The sequence below is a fragment of the Lolium rigidum genome, chromosome 1 (genome assembly GCF_022539505.1).
Source record: "Lolium rigidum isolate FL_2022 chromosome 1, APGP_CSIRO_Lrig_0.1, whole genome shotgun sequence".
In the NCBI taxonomy this organism is placed as follows: Eukaryota; Viridiplantae; Streptophyta; class Magnoliopsida; order Poales; family Poaceae; genus Lolium; species Lolium rigidum.
In genome coordinates this window covers 75,225,448-75,247,651 of record NC_061508.1, presented here as the reverse complement: position 1 = coordinate 75,247,651, position 22,204 = coordinate 75,225,448, and the positions used below count along the sequence as shown (strand labels likewise).

Genomic DNA, 22,204 nt, shown 5'->3' with positions numbered 1-22,204 from the left:
TACAAGCGCGGGCACCTATCATCAGCATGCATCCTCCCTGCACTGGAAGGAGCACCCTGGAGGCACATGCTGAGCAAACTGAGTCCACCACTCCAGGCCATAGCCCTAGCATTGGCCATAACAGTCCACCAACCTGAGATGATCTGATGCTGCTATGTTTCCTACCTGGAATTTGCAGCTCGGGTATATGATACTCTCGTGGTGTTATCTCGAGCTTCTGTGTGTTTGTCATGAAAGGCATAAGGCATGCAATCAACGCTAGGGAGGTTTTTGTCTCCCTTAGTTTTCTTTTCTCACTATGAAACTTGTGCCTGCATTTTTTCACTCTTCTGTGAGAAACTTTTGCTTACCGTTGTCTCTGAGGAAGGCCTATTGATCTGTAGCAGTTTGCTTGTTGATTTTTTTTTTACTCTTCCTACGTTGTAAACTTGAGGAGGTATATGTGAGCTTGTTCAAAGCTTTCCTGCTATGGTTATGTAAACTTGAAAGAGGTCCCCTGTGAATGGTAGTTTGGTTTTCCATGCAGATGAAACAGCTTACCTCAGTACTGGATCCATCAATCTGTAACCTCTGTACAATACCTTCCATATATACATTAAGTTGTTCCACAATAATTTTGTTGCGCTGATATTTTTTTATTTACAATTACCCTGTGCGGACGTGAAATTCATGCCTAATTTGTTGTAGCGAGTCTCTCTTTTACATTAGAATAGATGTTCCTTTCTTGTACTGAGCCGCAAATTCAGTGTGGGAGACAAGTTAGTTGTATTGTACAGTTCAAAAGAACTTGGATATGTTGTGCACCTTTTTCTCTCTGGTTCAGGGGCAAATCATGCACCATTAGTGGAACTATCATCTTTAAATATGTGACCCAACCAAATGTTCATAGATCACTTGCTGGTCCCAGTCCATTATCAAATCACAGTGTACTAGGTATACTACATGCCAATGCACTATTACTACTAAAAACCGCAGCATCATCTACTAAAACTTTTGGTGACAGAACTCTTATAATAATTCATGGTTACAATTTTTCCGAAATCTGTGGTTGCAACCCTAGGTGGCAGGAGCTCTGCATAGCTAAGCATTAATTTTTTTAAACATGTTCCATTGTTTTGTCTGCATTAGAGTTGCATATACGCAACTTGTGTAAAATAACCAGCAAGTATGCTCATTTTTCGAAGTGATCTGATCTCTGCATAAGAATTTTTGCACTGAGACTCTTTTTTGAAAGTGTTAAGGAGTTTAATTTCTGAAGGGTTTGATTGGCTGATATGTTTTTGCTGTAGTTATAGAGTTCGGTTATACTGTACACCTCTGGGGAGCTTGGCTAAATTATAGAGTTTTTCTGTTCTAATATAGTTTGGCTGTACTGTACACTATAAGCTAACATGTATTTACAACTTTATCGGACCGCATACTTCTAAAGGTCATTGCTGCATAATACACATTTTCTCCTAGGATCCATTGGTTGAGAGCCAAAGCATGCATGCATCAGTAGTGGTACTATGATATTAGGATATAAAGTAAGTGCACAAATCACTTGATGGTCCCAGTTTATAAACAAATAACAGTGTACTAGGTAGTACTGCATGCTTGCGCACCTCACTTTTGAAAAAGGAAACCTAGTTGCTGCTAAAAATGTCCCAGCAAGAGGTAGTGACTGACAAAGAGTTTTCCTGATTAAGGCTTTGTGTGAGTTGTGATAGGTTATTTCTAACACATCTGTTTGCTTTCTTTATATTTTCCTGGTCGGTTGGAATCTCCATCAACTGTGTTGAGCAACAGAGTGCTGCTTTTCTATGGGAGAGCAGATTTTGTAGAAAATAAATTGTTTACCTTCGCGTGAGGTTATTAAGTTCCTCTTGCTCATTACTATGAAGTGTATGTCGTATTGTCGTAGGCTTTACGCATTAACTTCGTGGAAAATAAATGGTATTGTGTGCCAGTCCTATGTGTCTCCACATCAGTACTTTTGTAACCCTCATATATGATGCTTAGGGTATATCCAGTTACACACACTTGCTCAATCCAGCATCTTATGAATTGCTCCAACAATTTCTAATCCTACCCTCCAGTGGAACAAAAACTCACTGTATTTTATAATCATTCATACCTGCATCTAATTAATTGCTCCCTCTCTCGGGTCCCCTCACGAAGAAAGAATTGACCCCTCGGGTCGTCCCCCTCCAGGCGACTCGGGGGCGGAACCCTAGCCCCCCGCCGCCGCCGCCTTCCCCACCTCCCTCCCTTCCCCTCGCCGTCTGATGGCGTGTATTTCACACGTTCGTTGGGCAACCCCAAGAGGAAGGTATGATGCGCACAGCAGCAAGTTTTCCCTCAGAAAGAAACCAAGGTTTATCGAACCAGGAGGAGCCAAGAAGCACGTTGAAGGTTGATGGCGGCGGGATGTAGTGCGGCGCAACACCGGAGATTCCGGCGCCAACGTGGAACCTGCACAACACAACCAAAGTACTTTGCCCCAACGAAACAGTGAGGTTGTCAATCTCACCGGCTTGCTGTAACAAAGGATTAACCGTATTGTGTGGAAGATGATTGTTTGCAGAGAAAACAGTAAAACAAGTATTGCAGCAGATTTGTATTTCAGTATTAAAGAATGGACCGGGGTCCACAGTTCACTAGAGGTGTCTCTCCCATAAGATAAAAGCATGTTGGGTGAACAAATTACAGTCGGGCAATTGACAAATAGAGAGGGCATAACAATGCACATACATGACATGATAAGTATAGTGAGATTTAATTGGGCATTACGACAAAGTACATAGACCGCCATCCAACTGCATCTATGCCTAAAAAGTCCACCTTCAGGTTATCATCCGAACCCCCTCCAGTATTAAGTTGCTAAACAACAGACAATTGCATTAAGTATGGTGCGTAATGTAATCAACAACTACATCCTCGGACATAGCGCCAATGTTTTATCCCTAGTGGCAACAACACAACACAACCTTAGAACTTTCGTCACTCGTCCCGGTGTCAATGCAGGCATGAACCCACCATCGAGCATAAGTACTCCCTCTTGGAGTTAAAAGTAAAAACTTGGCCAGAGCCTCTACTAGAAACGGAGAGCATGCAAGATCATAAACAACACATGTATAATAACTTGATAATTAACATGACATAGTATTCTCTATCCATCGGATCCCGACAAACACAACATATAGAATTACGGATAGATGATCTTGATCATGTTAGGCAGCTCACAAGATCCAACAATGAAGCACAATGAGGAGAAGACAACCATCTAGCTACTGCTATGGACCCATAGTCCAGGGGTAGACTACTCACTCATCACTCCGGAGGCGACCATGGCGGTGTAGAGTCCTCCGGGAGATGATTCCCCTCTCCGGCAGTGTGCCGGAGGCGATCTCCTGGATCCCCCGAGATGGGATCGGCGGCGGCGGCGTCTCAGGAAGGTTTTCCGTATCGTGGCTCTCGGTACTGGGGGTTTCGTCACGGAGGCTTTAAGTAGGCGGAAGGGCAAGTCAAGAGGCGGCACGGGGGGCCCACACCATAGGCCGGCGCGGCCAGGGGTGGGGCCGCGCCGCCCTAGGGTTTGGCCACCCCGTGGCCCCTCTTCGTCTCGTCTTCGGACTTCCGGAAGCTTCGTGGAAAAATAGGCCCCCGGGCTTTGATTTCGTCCAATTCCGAGAATATTTCGTTACTAGGATTTCTGAAACCAAAAACAGCAGAAAACAGCAACTGGCACTTCGGCATCTTGTTAATAGGTTAGTTCCAGAAAATGCACGAATATGACATAAAGTGTGCATAAAACATGTATGTATCATCAATAATATGGCATAGAACATAAGAAATTATCGATACGTCGGAGACGTATCACCGTCCCCAGAGGCTGCCGCCGGCCTGGCGCGGCTGGTGATGGGGGCGGAGGGGATCCACGCGTGATCACCTGGTGCGGCGGTAGGAGGCACGCCTCCGCGCCGGGGGGATGGTCCCGTTCCCTGCCGGTCGATGGCGGTGCGGCCTCTCATCCCGTATTCGCCACGGCCTCGCCGGGCGGGCGGTGATGGGGCGGTGGCGCGGCCCTGGACATGGCGGCGCGGCCTCTCCTCCGTCCCTCGCCGCGGACACGCCGGGCGAGCGATGATGGAGGCGGCGGCGCGGCCCCGGATCCTGGCGATGATGGGGGCGGTGCGGTCCTTTCCTCCTTCCTCGCCTCGGCATCACCGGGCAGGTGGGGATGGGGGCGGATCTCGTGCTCTCCTCCTCAAGGTCTGGGACCACGGCACATGGGCGGCGGCCCTGGATGGCGATGGAGGTGACGGCGTCGACCTGGTGGCAGGTGGCGGGCGTCAGGTGCCGCTGACCGTGGCACCGCGGTGGTGGTCTTCTCTCTCGCCAGGGGAGATTGGCTAGTTGTGTGGCTAGCAGTGGCGGATCTTGCAATCCGTCGCCTAGCTCCCGATGGTGAGGCGCAGCTGCGGGTGAAAGCCGGCCCGGACTTCGGTCATGGCGGATGATGGCGGCGCGTTTCGTCGTTACCTTGTTGAAAGCATGGTCTCTGCAGTCTGTGTTCTTCGCCTGGGCTGCTCCAGGGGAAACCCTAGACCCGGGTCTCCCGGATCGGACGATGGCGGCGCGCAACGCCGTTCTCCCTGTTGGGGGCATCGTTTTTTGGAGCAGACAACAGATGGCGGTGGTGCTGAGGTGGAGCGGTGTGCTTTTGCTGTGTTGACGTCGTCGAGTCACCGCGGCATGGTGCAGTGGTGTCTCGGGACGGATGCAGTGTGATGGACACGCGCAGGATGGTGGTAGAAACTTCTATCGCGTGTGCGTTGGCGTATGCTGAGAGTCTGTTTGATTGGATGTGTTTCTCATCTGCTATTGGGCGGCCTGGGAAGTCATTTGGTTTTTGGATGATATGAGTTGGTGAATTGTCACCCCCTTCATCCCTCTGTAGGTTTAGCGAGGTGACTTCGAGTTTGATGTTTTGTATTGCTATTTTTTACAGGTTTTGAACTTAGGAATATTATACGTATCCTGACATATATATGTTTGCAAAGTTCTCTTTTGATACACCGGCTGGTAGTTCTCCAAAGTAGACACTCGGACAACTGCACGATGTCCGAAGTATACCTGTAGTAACTTATTTGCAGTACAATATATTTTGTAAAACCGAAATACTATCCATTTTAAGTATCTTTTAGTTTGATCTAAAATTAACTTTTATGTGCCCAGTGTACAGTTCGAAATGTGGAAATGTCTATTTTCAACCCTAGACAAATGGTGATTGACTTGGCAAGAACCATGAGCTATGAAACCGTCCATATTAAATGTTGAACTTTCTAACCTTTTTCTAGCTGAGCGTTAGTTTTCGATAGTGATTTCGCATTCAAGGTTTTTGAAATATGTGGAAAGAAACATACTACAGATCAGAAAATGATCATAGACAACATATTAAGTTGGAAAAATCTAACTTAACCTAGAAAGTTAAGTTTACACGGATCTCAAAACAAGAATGAATGACAAGTTAGAAAGTAAGAAATATGATATCTACTACTTTCTAGGTTGTCATTCATTCTTGTTTTGAGATCCGAGTAGTAGTCGTAAAAAGTGGTCCATATGTGCCAGGTTATTCTCCAGGGTGCATGTGTAATTTCAATTTCACCGCCATTATTCTACGTTTACTGGTGGAGGATGCCTTTGAGCTGGAGGTGAGTCAAACCGTGGAACTAAAACATCAGAGCATCTGCACGCAGATATATCATCACTCAGTTGTGAGGCCACAATGCGTCTCCTTTAGACCTTTACAGCAAAAGAAACCTCATTGTTTCCAAATCCTGGCTAGCAGGAGCTAGTGCCTCGGCAAAGCAGCTTCCTAACTAAGCCATGCATGTGAGTGACTAAGCACTAGACTATACACTAACCAGTTATTCTTAACATGCGCGCCTTTGCTTTATTTTCTGGTGGTCAGGTCACTGCGAGCATGTGAATTAAAGAATCAAATCGCTAGCTTGAATGCATTCTGCAGATACGCCTTCCGTGTCGTGACAAAGCTGCTGCTTTTCGGTAGCATCTGTGTGCATCTGAACCTAATACTACTCACTCTGTTCAGACATATAAAACACAAAATTATGCACGTAATCAGTGTTTCAAACTCTGATCATTAATGAAACTATATGGACTAAGCATATTAGAACTATATAATTATAAATTATTTTATGTTATCTATCATTTCTATCTTTAAGCATATTATTAGATAAAAATATAGTGAATCGTGCACTAGGGAGTGGAAGAAGTATCATGCTACAGGACTGCATCGGCTGTTTGTTCAAACAAATGAATATGCTCAAATTTCCATCAACATCAAATGAGTTAAACATTTATATTTTATGTTATCTATCATTTCTATCTTTAAGCATATTATTAGATAAAAATATAGTAAAAATCGTGCACTAGAGACCATACAAAAATCAAAGCTCCTTATATTTCTGAGTGGAAAAAGTATCATGCTACAGGAGTGCATCAGATGTTTAGGTTCAAACAAATGGACATGCTCAAATTTTCATCAGCATCAAATGAGTTTGGACTTCTTCACTAAATTTTGGTATCAGACAACTTTGCATGTCACCAGTTCTTGAAATTAGTTGTATTTAATTTTTGAGCTATTGCTAGGCGGTCAGGTATAAATTGTTATCGATATAATTGCATATTCAATACTATCATAAAAGAAGAAGTCAGCTTAGCTAGGGAAGGGAATATGCAACCATGTCACTTATGTTAAGCCGTTAAGGTACTCACGGACTTCAGTTTGGGTTCTTACTTTCTGAAGAATAAAAACTTAATGTTGGGCTCTTCCACTCTGCTTTCCTTAAAAAATGTTATTATGAAATTATCGGAAAATTCAAGAAAACTCACACTAATTTGAGTACCGTAAGCTCAAAAATATGCTAAAATGTTGTTAGCAAGCTAGCTTTGTATCTCCTTTTTCCACCAATTATGTATAAAATATTCTTAGGTTTATCAAGAAAATGATAATATTTCTGGTTCTACGTCTTGAACACTTTCCTAGTTATGTTTTCATAGATTGTCAGTTTATTTTTTTGAATATGCTTATTAGGGCACCGATGTGTGGGTCTTTTTTAAGATGGAAGGCTCGAATCGATGTGTGGGTGCCCCCCCCCCCATCCCTTGGGTGCACCATGCAAAATATCCTTTGACTAGGTGATGACGCCTTCCGATCGATAGCGAGACGTTAAAGATGAGGTTGTCAGTCTTAGTGCTCCATGATTCCGATCTTTAGTAGATGTTGTGTGTGCATCTATGTGCTACTGTTAGTCTATGTCGTGCTCGTGCTCGTGCTCGCTGTGTCTAAGTGGAAACTTGGGACACAATACCATGGACTCTTTAATTAGTAGAAGTTATCCTTGACTTGGAGTGCGCGAACGCAGCACCGCTTCACACCCCAACCCTAACCTCTCCCGCACCCCACCCTCCGCCGCCGCCGCCGGTAGCACCGCCGGGGCAAAGTCTCTCGGGGCGTGGCGGCGGCGGGGGCCCTTCCTCGTCGCCACGTGGAGAACGGCGGCCGGATCCCCACCTCCTCGATGCATGGCGGAGCAGACGCGCGTGGGATGGGCGACGAGGGCGGCGGCCCTCCACCCGTCGGATGTCCCCTAGCGGACCGGCCGGCGCGGTTGGGATGGGCGGCGCTGCGGTCTCCCTCCTCTCGTCGGCTTCCCGCAGCACTCCGGCAGGGGTTGGTGGTGGGCGGCGGCCAGACCCTCGATCTGCGCCATGCCATCCACTCCCGCCTCTCGTCGATGCGTGGAGGCGATCTCGGGCATCTTCCGCGACACGAGGGCGCCCGGAGCAGCAGCCTTGGGTTTGACGGAGGAGGTGACCTCTTCTTCGCCGGAGAGGGTCGGCCTGCGGTTGGTGGTGGTGGATTTTTGATCTATCATCGCCATCCGGCGGTGAGATGGAGGTGCATGGAAGCCGGTGAGGGTGTTGCCGGTGGAGGGTTGGGTTGGCCAGCCCGGGATGGTCACCGGCGTGGGGGTCCGACCTGAATAAAGGCGGCGGTCCTAGGGAATCTCTTGCGTGAAGAGGAGGACCTACCGGAGGCCTGGACTCGTGATCTGGCCGGAGGGTTGAGTTACGGAAGGCTCCGCCGGCGAATGTAACAGTGTTTTGCCTGGAGTTTGCTGGATCGGAGGTATTCGGTCGTGCGCACCCATGCGTTTATTCCGACCGTTTGGTTCTCGAGGGAGCGGCGCGAAGCTCTTTTCTGTGTTGACATCAAGTGACTATGGATCCATGATGAAAGTCGGAAGAAGAGAATTTCATGAAGGCCGGAGGGGAGGACTAGCTAAGGAGGTTCAAGTCTCCGCGCTGTTGAGGGGCATGCTTGGTGTCCGGGCTTCACAGCAGCGGTATGAAAGTGGGGGCGACAACACATGTGAAGCGCAGAGTCCTACCTTTCAGGGTGAAAACCCAAGGTCTGACCTTAACTGGTTGTGCCTGGCAGTGACCTTGGTGGAGGCATTGTTTTGAGAGTGGGGACTATCTTCAGGGTGAAAACCTAAGATCTTTGATCGGGCGACGACGGTGTTTGAGCATGGTTCCCTTCTTGGAGGCGTCGTTTTTTGGAGAGTCTGCAATTCAGGTGTTGTCATGGCGGTGGATGTATTGCTGTTGTTAGGCCCGAGATACTGTAGCGGGACTTTTGTTTCTTAGTTTTCTTTTCCTTTTTTGGCTGTGTGCATCCGTGGTGCCATTAGGGTGGTGCGTTGTTGCAGGGGCTGGGTGTAATTGGTATCTCTTGATATTAATATATTCCCTTTATCGAAAAAATACCATGGACTCTTTGTTTCAAAAACTCTGTTTCTCAAAAAAATTGCGCTATCTCCAGAGTTCAGATATATGCGTGCATACCTCACCATCTTTCTATCTAATCTAATATCAAATCATAGATAGTACTGCGTGTTACGTTTGGTTTGGTGTGTGTTTCCGGTAACACCACTGGTCGTTGGACGGCAGGCATCGTGCATTCCCAACACTGCCGTCTACATCGACGTCTTTCCGAGATATCATCGTCGCGTCGGTCTCTTAATCTGAGACTGAGCCCATGTCTGATGTCAGTGCGGTCCAGTAACGCAGATAGCCCAGTGGCCAGTGCATGCCTCAATGCGATCAATATTCAATAAGCTGACCGGATGATCGTCATGCCACTGCCGCTCCAGGTTTTGACTTACTCCCTCCATTCCAAAAATATGTTACCTATAAATTTTAGTTGAAGTTAAACTTTGTAAAGTTAGACCAACGATATAGCAAAAGTTATTATTATCCATGATATGAAATATGTATAATATAAAAATATTTCATCGTGATTCTAATAATATTGATTTTATATTATAAAATTGATACATTTTGTTATATAATTGGTTAAACTTTAAAATTTGATTTTCACACAAAATTAATCGCAACATAAAATAGGACGGGGAGAGTACGTTTGTGTTGCCCAAGTCGGATCAAATGGTGGGACCGGTGGAGGAATTGCTAGTCCTAATCAAAATGTTTTTTGTACTCGGTCAAAATGTTTGAATAATTTGAACCGACTAATCCTAATCACATCATTTGCACCGGGCTCTATGTTTGTTTCAGTCATTTTTAAGGAAGGTAAAACATGCAAGACCTCGTGAATAAGCTTCGGAGGCTCTAACCTTCAAGCGCGAGACACTCACCCTCCTTATGCGGCTGCCTCTTTTTCACACCACCAACCTTGTGCCACGACCCATTACAACCAAACCTCCGTCGTCACTCTTCCCTCTACCACCGAATTCCAACAATACATACATTCTTTCTTTCACGTATATGGAGTGTTCAATGTTCGCGAACTTGTCTTTTTGGGGATTTTGCACTAGTATCTGATCATGCATTTAACTAGACTTGGGAAGGGGACACAAACCGGTGCACCACATGTCTTCCCTCGTCGCATCCATGTCTAGGTCCTACGTTGTCACCTCGTTGGTGTCGATGTGACCTCTTTTTTCTCCTCTTCCTCCTCCCTTTCTTCCTTCTCATAGGCTCCTCCACTTGTGTCTCGTTGCACTTAATAGGAGAACATGTAGGTGCCCACATCCTAAGACCAAAATCCAACGTCTTTGCTAGCCTGTAGCTAGCTGATCTTTATCCTTCACATTGTATCCCTCCGATCCGCTGAATCTTGTATATATCCCTTTTTTATGGTATTTTAAGTTGGAGCGAAACACAAGGTGTGCAATGGGAACCATACCTTTTTCTGGCTTGACTGGTGGATTGGAATGGTCCCTCTCTGAGCCAAATATCCCTGATTGTTTAGTTGTTGTGTTGGGCCTTTCATCACGGTGGAAGGGATCCCCTCTCGTAAGGACACCTAGGGGGAGTGGCGCCTTAACTTTCATAGGCAGTTTGGCCTTAACGAATGGGACAACCCATACTGGGAAATCTAGGCCCTTTCGGAGTCGGCACATGAAGACGTGATTTCTTGGTTGTTGGAAGCCTCGGGGGCTTACTTGAAGAGATCCATTCTCCTTAGCCATTCAAACGGTGCGACTGTCACACACTGTAAAGAGGTGTGGTGACAGTGTTCCCTCCGAAAATTGAGATGTTTTTTTTGGACGGCTACCATCCAACAAGCATGTGGCGAAGCGCCATGGACGCTTAAATGGGGCGTACTCCCAATGCGGGCAATTGGCAGACTCCAATCATATCTTCTTTTTTTCGATATGGGAGCATAGCCCCGGCCTCTGCATCAATCGATGCACACAGCCCTTTCATTTATTTAAAAGATGTCCAATCATATCTTCTATTCTTGCTAGCTAGCCAAATTTATTTATGAGGAGTTAGGGGGGGGGGGGATAGCGGACCTCTTTCGAAGGTTACTTTGGTTTACTTTTGCCCCAAATGGTGAACACTTGGAAACATCAGTAATAAACTAACTATCAAAGGAAGATCTTGGGTTAATTTTGTACTCGTGCCTTTGCCATTTTTTGGACTTTTCAGTGGAACCATTCCGTCTTTCTGTCAGCCGATCACTCGGCCTCTCGGAGCCGAAGCTATGGCTGATTGGCTGTCACTCAAGCTCTACCTTTTTGACCCTGGAACGACCGATTGAGCGGGTCTGCGGGTGGGTCATGGTGCATGCGCTGCGCTTGCGGCGCCGTCGAGTTCTTGCCGATGGAGAGAGATAGCCGCGCGCGCGCAAGAATCCAAGAATCCCATTAATGGCCGAGCGCATCTTATATCGTGGACGCACGCACCCATACACGCAAACATCACGCGCGCCTCGCTCGTCTTCATAATCACTGCCGCAATTTGCAGTGTCTCCGTCTTCTCTGCTCTGCTCCCATGGCGATGCCTTCCGTTGGCTATGCCCACCTCTCCCTCGTCGCCACCCTCGCCTTCCTCTTCCTGGTGCTCACCGCCGGCGCGCGCGTGGGGAGCCATCGCGGCGACCTTCCTGCTGGTACTTCGGCGGCGACGATGACCAACAGGCAGTCCTTCGGGACCCTGAGATTCGCGCCCGTCCCTCCGTCGGCCCCGTGGAACGACTACTACTCTTTCGGCCATCAACCACCAGACGGCGGTGTCGGCCGGCGTCGCCCTAAGCGGACATGACGACATTGTCCATCGTCGCGGCCGCCCGGCCGGACGTCGCCTCGCCGGTTTGGGCGTATCTTCCATGAGTGCTTCCGTGCTCTACTGGAAACAGAGATATGAGTTGATGTAAGCGTGTAAAAGCTCTCATCCAGTAGAGAACGGAAGCATTTTCAAGATCTTTTCTTATTGGTTTTGCTAGTTCTCTAAATTAGTGATTGGTTCCAATTGCATCGTGATTTGTGTACATGAGTTGCAAATTGGCTTGTAGTTAAGTTTTATGTGGACAATGCTCAATTTTTTTTAAGTAATAAAGCATCATTTATCAAAAAAAAATACAATTATGACTAACACAAATCATGAAGAAAATTTCACGGTATGTAGACTTCTTTTTAGGTGCATCCCAACTTGTAACCGAAAAAACGTTCAAAATATCCAAAGTAAAAGCAAACACGAAGAAAGACGACACAAATGGTTCAAATAAAACTAGACATGAGAAGGTGCTATCTTGCGATTATGCAACCACCCATATTGGTTGATGAAGTCCTTCGCAGACACCTCTGCAAAGTGGTCACATTTCATCGTGCGCTGAAGCGACTCCATGAACGAAACAAAGTTGTACACCGATACATGATCTGCATAAGAGAACAATCTTTATCATTGAAAACATTGCCTTTCCCACATAGCTATATCGATCATGAGATGGCAATCGCTCCCATCCTCATAAGTAACTTGAACCTAGAATCCATTATGTTTAGCCAATTGCCAAAATATTTGTTACGCTTCGTGACGCATATAAGGTAGAACTTTTCTGATTGACCATATAGATCTAGCAAACGGATACCGGAAGAAAATATGTTTTATTGTCTCGTCTTCATGATAAAAAAAATTATATTTTCGACATCTGTGTCAGTTGGTTTGGCAGGGTTATCTTTAGTATCTTTAGTAAGAATAACAAAGAAACATTGGTTTTCAATGGTATATTCTGTTAAGTAGCGGTTGAACGATTCGATTAACGCTTTGTATATGAAGCTTACCGTGAAAGCACCGTTATTGGTAAGTCCCCAACAGAATTCATCGGACCCATGTAACAGCTGGGACTGAAGCTAACCGCTGAAGCAACTCATTCCAAGATACCTAAGTAGCGGTTGAACGATTCAATTAACGCTTTGTATATGAAGCTTACCGTGAAAGCACCGTTATTGGTAAGTCCCAACAGAATTCATCGGACCCATGTAACAGCTGGGACTGAAGCTAACCGCTGAAGCAACTCATTCCAAGATACCAACCGAGGTCCAATGAGATTACGTCTGAATGTCATAGACCACGGGAAATTTCCTAAACTTATCTAAGGTATCATCTTTATGCCGTACAATATTATACTATAAAGCCAGATATTGTTCTCGAATGGTGGTTGCTCCCAATCATTTATTCTCCCAGAAACTTATCTCAGATCCATCTCTAATTGAGAAAGAATCATATTGAAAAAATGTTTTTTTTGTTGCCATAATGCAAGTTCTAATATCTACAACTATATAGTTACTAAAATCTGCTTTATGATGAATCTAATGAAATTAAATCGGTCCGTATGAAACTGAGACAACTCAATTTGACAAGGCATCAAAATTGCGCAACCAGATGTATATCAAGAGTCCCGATCCGAGAATACCAGTTGCATCTCTTCACCTCTCAATTGTTGCTTTCGCCAGTATGCCAGTACACACCAAACGTACAACAGAAAGATATACCAGAAAGTGAAACACTTCCTGCTTTCTACTATGCCAAATAAAAAAAATACAAGTTATTACATGCCTCAACCACATCCGTGATACTGTTGTGAGGATTACAAGTGGTCAAGCATTTATTTTATTACTAGGGAATACATCTTTGATAATTTAGGATACTAATATACAACAACACATCAGCTACACCTACAACGACTGATCCAAGAAGCAAACAGCGTTTTCACTCAAAGTGTAGACTTTCCCCGGTGTTTGGAAGCAAGTAAAACGTAGTCCAAAGCTTTCTGCTGCTTACTTACCCTTGCCAAGCAAAAAACTTGGTGTCACAGAGCCAACATGAGGGGCATATCAGCAGAATCGCAAGGCATGTTCGAGTTCCTTCTCATCGGCACAGTCATAACCCAACTGGTAAGCGCGAGCTGTTCATATTAATCAAAACATGAATTAGTACTCAATTCGCTGTAAAAAACAACGAACATCTCTATTTTAAGTATACCCTATGACGACATCCCAGAATGGAGCTGCTGTGTCCGATAATTAGAATGTAAAGTAAGCACAACAAATGCATTTGCATTTACATTTCAGGACGAGTATCTCTGCCACTGCCACTACCAGTACTTAGTTGGTCATGCAGTAACATAGGACATAGGAATTGTAACTGTGTAAGCACATTTATAGATAACCAAACAAAAACTGGCCGCAACATTATCTAGTACTTCATAGGCAGAAGCAAGCACTTAAATTTCTAAATAGCACAATTTAGAAATGCCGCAGCTTGATGAGTTATCTCTAGAATCTATTTGAAATGCCCAAAGCTATATTGTTCATAATCTCCCTTAGCAACCCCATAATATTTAAATTTGCTCTTATAATCAAATGCAACATGCATGATTGAAGAAAAAATACTTAGCAAATAAAACTCGAATTAGTACCAAATCGTCCAGATCCCATGAATGGCTCTGCTTCATCAGTCACACCACCTTGCTGCTGATCCTATAATTACAAACAAGCAAGCTTAGTAACAGGTACAAGATCAGAATAGAAATTCAAATAGAACTGAAGAATTGTCGGTATCATCAAGTAACGGTTATAGAGAATTTTTCGCTCTGGCAAGTTCATTCTGGACCCGTCTACCATTGCTAAATATATGTATAGAGAAAGATAAGATATGGCATGCACTGGGACTTACAGTATCACAAGTGTCCCATTCATCATCAGGACACAGAAACCTCTCGAAGCAGTGCCCGGATATAGTACAGACAAGTAACCCACTAGATTGGTCCAAGACAAATTCACGACATGCATCATCGCATACTGCAAACAGAAGAAACAAACCATTTCAGGCATACACAGTTTACATATGACCAGACAGTGTGGGAGGAAATTAGAATATATACCATGCACACGACCAGTCTTCTCACAAATATAAGCATCACCAATCTGGGTGTACAAGCAAGTACTTCCTGAACAAGAATGCCCCTTGACTGCATCATCAGTAAGGCCTCTTCTGCTTTTCCAACTAGACACCTTATCAGCTACTGTCTTATCAAGAATAATCTTGTCGTCGTTGACCTTTAAAATTTAGAAAAGAAAAGGTCAAGTTTTGGCCAGCGAAAAACTCTTCCAGGTATGGAAGTCAACTAAAATATATTTCAATGAAAACTGAACTCACAACACTAGAAATTCAATATACAAACTATCATGGAGCTACATGTTTAAGGAAAAATTTCAGTGTTAAAGATTAGGAGGCAGGGTATCACAGAACTACAGGCTTTTGGTGGGTCTAACTTTAAAACCTTCCTATGCACAGATCAAAATGGTTATGACAAGTTGCCAGCTCACACAAGTAAATAATATTTCACATTTGTACTACAGTACGAAGATAAAGACTATCATTTTGAGAGGCTTGCTTGTTGGCCTGGGATATCGGGGCTATTTGGAATTTAAGTTCACACTAAAAGCTGTATTGTGATTATAAAAGGCCCCTAATTATGTAGGACAATGAAATCGTTCCTTAAATTTGTAATTCCTCCAAATCTCGTGCACTGAACTAGCTTCGTGAAATTTACACATAAATGAAGAGATAGCACAAAAGCATAAAAGTAGTAATTACTTCTGAGGGAAGGGGAGCTTGACTCCTTTTTGCGGCCTGCATCTGGATATAGTACTCTTTGAATTCGGTAGGTGTATATCTGACGAATTCAACCATATCTTCTCTGTCTTGCTGGGATTAGGAACAACAAGATCATTAGCAAATGCATATGTTATAATGTGAAAAAGGAAATATTTAGTTCAAATGACTAGAAAAAATAAAAACTTTAGTTATACACATTCAGCTGCCTGTGTAGTACATGCATCTATTCTGGAGAAGTGTAGTTCAAGTTAAATGGAAAATTTCACATAAAACTAATTGGATATAGCTAATGAACTTTGAAGCAAACTTCCGCTATATGATTGTCAACCCCTCAGTGATGTTAGTTCTCTCTCTCAAAAAAAAAAGAACTGTATTTTAGTTCTCTCTCTGAAAAAAGAAAAAAAGAACTGTATGTTAGTGATGAAAAACAGATGGGGCTACCTGAATGTAGAGGTTCTTCCAAGCGCAGTCCCTGAGTTTAGCGTTAGAGGTGGCATTAGATGACAGGCCCCACCTCATACAATACCTTTGCAAAATGGAAAACAGGTAAAAAAATGTTAGTCTTGAGTAAACTTGCACAGAATGCAAACTTCCATAAAAAGGAGCAATCTTTAGCGAGCTTACAAACGGCGCCAGAGGGTTTCGTCAGATGCAGCGGCGTTCATGAAGCGGCACACGAGGGCGCACGAAATCAGGTCCTCGGAAGAGAGGAACTTGAATATCTGCAGGAACAGCTCCACGGGGATATTCATGAACATGCCCGTGTCGATCTGCGGATGCTCTGCAGGCAAAGCCTTCCCTTTCCCCTTCTCCCTCCTCGCCCTCTTCTGATGCTCATCCTCGCTGCCGCTACCGCTGCCATCTCCGTCCGACTTCCTCTTACCCTTCTTAGCATCATGTATCACCGGCATCTCCTTCTCCTCCTCCTCGCCTTCCTCCTGCTCCTGCAGTCGATTCACAATCACGACACACGGAAATCGAAAAAACAAGGGAGAGATGGGTCGAGCGGAACTTACGTCGAGAGGATCTTCGTCGCTGGATCCGCAGAGGATCTCGAACTCTAAGAAGCTGGCGAGGCCGTCGACGTCGACGTCCTCTTCTTCGTCGCTGCCGCCGGCGCCGGTTTCGCGCTCGCCCTCCCCCTCCAGATCTGGCTGCGCTTCGTCTGGGTCGGAGAGGGGGTCGGGTTCCGGGTCCGGCACCTCGCGCAGCCCCTGCCCGTTGGCCATGGTCGTCATCCTCTCCGCCGTCCGGCTCGCCACCGACGGATCGCCGCTCCTCCCTTACCCTGGAGATATTGGTGCGGTTGGAGGATGCGTGGCGTGAACCACCAGATCGGAGATAGATGGGCCGAATCTCACATGGGCCGAATGTACACAAAGACGACTCGTGAGAATGTGGGCTCTATATTATTGATAAAGTGGGCTCAATGTTCTTGGGATGGGCGCCCGTGTAGTAGACTGGGCTGTTGTCCGCTGCTATTTTTTAAAAAAAATCATATATATTAGGCTAGCAAGCCGCCTCATTAAAAACTTTCCAGTTCCCGTAGGTACCCTGGTAAGGAAAAGAGTGCGTCAGGAACTTGCCGTCGCCATCACACAATAGTTACATCATTCACGAGCTTGCTAAGGATGAATCTAGGGGGTTCATTGACCCAGGTACAAGAACTACCAGAACTAAAAGAAACTTTAGCAAGCTCGTGAGCTACATGGTTTGCTTCCCTATAACAAAATTCTACCGAGACATCTCCAAAGCCACTCCACAAAATAATGCAATCATCATATATGGCGGTTGAGGCTGTAGCTGAAAAACCCCTGCTTCATAGTATCAACCACTTGAACACAATCCGTTTGAATGATGAAGTTGTTCGATCCAATCCTTTGCGCAAGGGTGAGTCCTTCGCGGAACGCATACGCTTCCGCCATATGTGCATCAACTACATGCGGTAAGAACACTTGTGCTGCAGCCACAAAATGACCCATGTATAATCTCTAACAATAACCCTGGCTGCTCCTCTACCACTATCAATATCAAAAGCTGCATCAATATTAATCATAAGCTTCCCTTCCATAGGCCTCTTCCATCCTTCCTTCTTTACTGCTTGTGCTTTTCTAATGGATTTCATATAATTTGTAGTAATAGCAACTATATTCAAAGCTTACCTGGCATTTTCACCATGGGTAATTTGCCTTCTCTCCCACCAAATATATCATCCCGCTGTCAAAACCAATTCAGCAAAACCAATCGTGTTAAGATCTTGGATTCGGCCACCACGCATAATGATATCCTGAATCACAACTTAACCAGACCGGTTTGCCTCAATAAAATCATTTAATTGATCCTTTATACCCAGCTTCCTCCAAACTTCATCCGCTCTAGTGCAATTAATAAGCATATGCTTGATATCCTCACATTGTAGGCTGCAAATGGGGCACCCCCCCCCCTTGGTTGCCAATGTGTCTGTTTGCAAGCACACCACGACAAGGGATAATACCATGTAATACTCTCCATCCAAAGATTTTAATTTTACTAGGGACTTCAAGATTCCAACGTTTTTTCCATACCGGGTTGCTAGCACTCTGGGCAATATTTTGGTTCCTCTCTTTTCTTCCAAAACGGTAATCCCACTGGCGATAGTATGCTGATCTAACTGTGAAGAGACCAATCTTATTATAATGCCATGCTACCAAATCTTCCTGCTCAGGGGTCAATGGAATTTGTAAGATTCTATGAGCATCAATAGGCCAAAAAATTGAATCAATCAACTCCACGCCCCATTGTCCATCGATAGGACTTATCAGATCACTTACATGTTGTAACTGGCTTCCGAGATATTAATTTGGGTACCATCTTCTACCCTCCAAATATAGCCTTTTTTGAAACACTCCAAACCTGCCAATATGCTTTGCCAAGTAAAAGAGCTCCCACTCTTCAGTTTTGCATTCAGTAACCGGCCATCAGGGAAATACTTCGCTCTTAGGACCCTTGCACATAGCGATTCCGATTCGCTCAGTAATCTCCACACCTGTTTAGCCAACATAGATAAGTTAAAACAATGTAAGTCTCTAAAACCCATACCTCCACTATCTTTTGGTATACAAAGTTTCCACCACGCTTTCCAATGCATATATTTTTGCTCTTCCTCATCACCCCACCAGAATTGAGAGATGGCATCAGATATTCCTTTGCAGATATTCTTCGGAATCTTGAAAACCATCATAGCAAAAACTGGTATTGCCTGAGCAATAGCTTTTATTAAAATTTCCTTTCCTCCCAAACTCATCATTTTCTCCTTCCATCCACTAATTCTTGCAATAACTCGATCAACCAAATGTCGAAAGCAATCACTTTTATCCATACCTATCATAGCCGGCAGCCCAAGATATTTGTCATTCAAAGATTCAGTCATAATATTTAAAATTTGGCATACCTCAGCTCTCTCTTCCACCACCGTATTATTACTGAAGAAAATACTTGATTTCTCCTTGTAAGGGTACATTGCCCCTATGTGTGGTTTTGGTAATTAATGACAACCCCTATGGACTAATGTTTTCATTGAGTTTATATGAAGGAATATTCCATAGGTACTACTTGCTCTCCATGTGTTGGATTCAAGTATGGATGCCATGAAGATAAAGATATACCTTGTGTATTGGCATCAAGATCATCGGTATGAAGATATATATGTGATATGATCAAGAAGAAGAAATGAAGATGGAGTTCTTATGTGGAACTCAATATTATCCATGCTCTATCTTAAGTGAGTATGAGAAGATACAAGGTTGAGTTGGGCAAGTTCAAGATGAGCATCTTGAGTAGATCACATGCTTGATGCTTGCCGTCCATTTGGTGATAGTGGACATATGAAGATGTGCTTCAATGAAGCTTTCCCATCATAGTGTATGGGGGAGCATTTGTGAGTATACACGAAGCGACAAATGATCAAGTGATGGGATGCGCAAGGCAAAGGTATGACCTTGATAGGTTTTCCTTTTACCGGTCTCGTGGTGGTTGATGGGAGACCGGATTATAGGATAGATAGCCGCACTATTAAGAGGGGCTTTCGGTTGGGTAACTTGACCACATCGTCTTAGGGAGCTCAATCCTTTGCATACTTTGCATATCCTTATTGCTTCTTGCTGTTTCTCTATGTGAGGTTCTTGAGCTTGTTGCTAGCTTTACAACAATCCCAAGTTCATCGAAAACGGAGTTCGCATGCATCTTCTATTGCGTTTTCGAGGTTGGGTGATTTTACCGGTTATTCATGATATAAGGTTCTATCCTTTTATATTCATGATAAAATCCCCTCCTACAGTTTCTTATGTTTGCACTTTCTATTGGATAGCATTTGTTGTTATCTTTCCAACAAAATTGGTTTCATGTTAATCGGAGTTCGGGAGCAATAGTTATTAAAGAAAAGGTAAAAGAAGAAAACGAAAAAGAAAAGAAAAAGGGGGACGGCTGCCCGGTCTCCGACCGGTCGACCGGGCCACACACCGGCCCACCCGGGACAGCCCCGGTCTCCGACCGGCCAACCGGCCCAGACGCCGGCAGCCCAGCTTGCTCTCCGGTCCGACCGGACTCTAACCGGGCCGCAGCCTTCCCCGGCCCAGGCGCCGGTTTGCTACCGGGCCGCTCGGCGTCCGCTCCGGCCGGACCGGCCTCCTGGCCGGACTGGGCCGCCTCCCCCGCGCGGCCCGCTCTGCTCCGCGCCGCCCGCACTGCTGGGCCGCCTTCCCGCCGCTCAGCCCACGCGGCCGCTGCCCCTGCGCGCCCCCCTGAGCCTTATTCGCCGCCCGGCCGCAGCCACGGGCCCCGCCCGCCTGCCGGGCCGGTCGGACCGGATGGGCCGCCGGCCGCCTCCGCCGCCATTTCCGGCCGGCCGGCCTGGCAGCCGGCTGGGGCGTTTTACTGGCCCGTTTTTCTGCCCGATTTTCTGTCTTTTTCCCCCAACAGCTATTTTTCCCCTTTAGCTATAAATAGGCTTCTTCCACCTTGAGCCAAATTAGTTCTTCCCATTCTCTCTCCTCCATTGCTACCTTTTGAAGAACTTGCTCTTCCCCTTGAATCCTCCAACCATTCTTGCTCATATTTGAGGATTTGAGAGAGGGGATCTAGATCTACACTTCCACCAAACCGTTTCTTCTCTAAGTGAGGGAATCTCTTGGGATCTAGATCTTGGAGTCTTTGGTTGACTTTCCCCTTGTTCTTCCTCTCCAATCTCATCCTAGCATTCGTTGCTTTGGTGGGATTTGAGTGTGAAGGACTTGAACACCTCCGGTGTTCTTGCTTTGCATCATTGCATAGTGTTGTGCTCTCCACCACGATTTGTTCGAGTGAGAGACCGTGAGCTTGTTACTCTTGGAGGGTGACCTCCTAGTTGGCTTGGTGATTGGTGCTCCGGTGATCTCTTCAAGAAGATTGTGAAGAGGCCCGGGCTTCTCCTTCGTGGAGCTTGTGAAGTGGTTGTGGAGCTTGCCATCTCCGGAGCGGAGGAAAAGCTAACCATAAGGAAAGGGCCATTATCCTTCGTGGGTGTGGTTCGGAGAATAGGGTGAGCCTTCGTGGCGCGGGGAATCCTTCGTGGGACCTCCACTCCTCCAAACGTGACGTACCTTGTTGCAAAGCAAGGGAACACGGGAATACATCCTCGTCTCCGCGTGCCTCGGTTATTTCTATACCCGAGCTCTCTTTCCTTGTGATAGCCATCGTGCTTGAAGTATATATATATTGCTATCACTTGTGCTACATATATCTTGTGCCTATCTTGCCTAGCTCTAGTTGCTATTGTTACACTTAGTTGAGCTTAGCATATTTAGGGTTTGTGCTTGTAAACTAAACGATAGTTTAATTCCGCATTCTTACAAGACAAATCCACAAGAGTTTGTAATTGCCTATTCACCCCCCCCCGTCTAGGCGACATCTCGATCTTTCAATTGGTATCAGAGCAAGGTCTCTCCTTGTTTTAGGCTTCACCGCCTTGAGAGTAAAGATGTCGGCTAGTAATTTAGTGCACAATGACACAATTATCTTTGTTGGCACAAATTATCATTTGTGGCGAAATTGCTTGCTTTGTAAACTTCGGACCTCGTGTCCAAACATTGAGCAATTTCTAGATGTAGGTTTTTCTCCTCCGATGGATCCTCAAAATCTATCTTTAGAGGATGAGAAAAACTTACATCTTGAATCTCAAGTATCTAATGAGCTTTTATTCTCCTTGAGACCCGATTTTCGTAGGTTCTTGATATATATAAAGCGAAAGTCGTCTCATGAGATGTGGATCAAGCTTAAGGAAATGTTTGGTGGATCCACTTCTCATTTGGTCGGTGGTGACTCCGAGGAGCTCTCTTCTTCTTCACATCATGAAGAGCTCCAAGTTGCTTCCACCTCCGGCCGTGATGAGTCATCATCTTCTTCCACTTCACCAACGTGTTGCAAGACACAAGGTAATGATATGGTGAGTGGTGAGGGAAATTGCAATGTTGATATTGTGCTCAATAGTGATGATTCTTCATCTCTATCTGTAATAACCCAGAACATAGGAACAACGAAGGGTAGATTTAGAAATGGGATGTGCATTTCATCGCAAAACGGGGGAAATTTTCGCGCCTTATTGCAACTAAACCTAAGAGGGATCGAGGTTCTCTCTCATTTTGCACTTAGGGTTAGGCAATGTGAGTTAGGGAAATTTCGACATGATCTCTTT

At 45.2% G+C, this 22,204-nt stretch overlaps 1 protein-coding gene across 3 annotated transcripts; it reads right to left on the bottom strand.

Moving 5' to 3' along the window:
- Positions 1-13,367: 13,367 nt before the first annotated feature.
- On the bottom strand, positions 13,368-16,634 carry LOC124657066 (F-box protein SKIP31-like; the record flags this gene model as incomplete). Of its 3 annotated transcripts, none has more annotated exon segments than XM_047195982.1 (8): positions 13,368-13,783; positions 14,297-14,357; positions 14,554-14,678; positions 14,762-14,936; positions 15,478-15,588; positions 15,940-16,024; positions 16,123-16,442; positions 16,515-16,634. In XM_047195982.1, coding segments are annotated over 8 exon segments (1,068 nt in total), but the record flags the coding sequence as incomplete, so codon positions are not given.
- Positions 16,635-22,204: the final 5,570 nt, after the last annotated feature.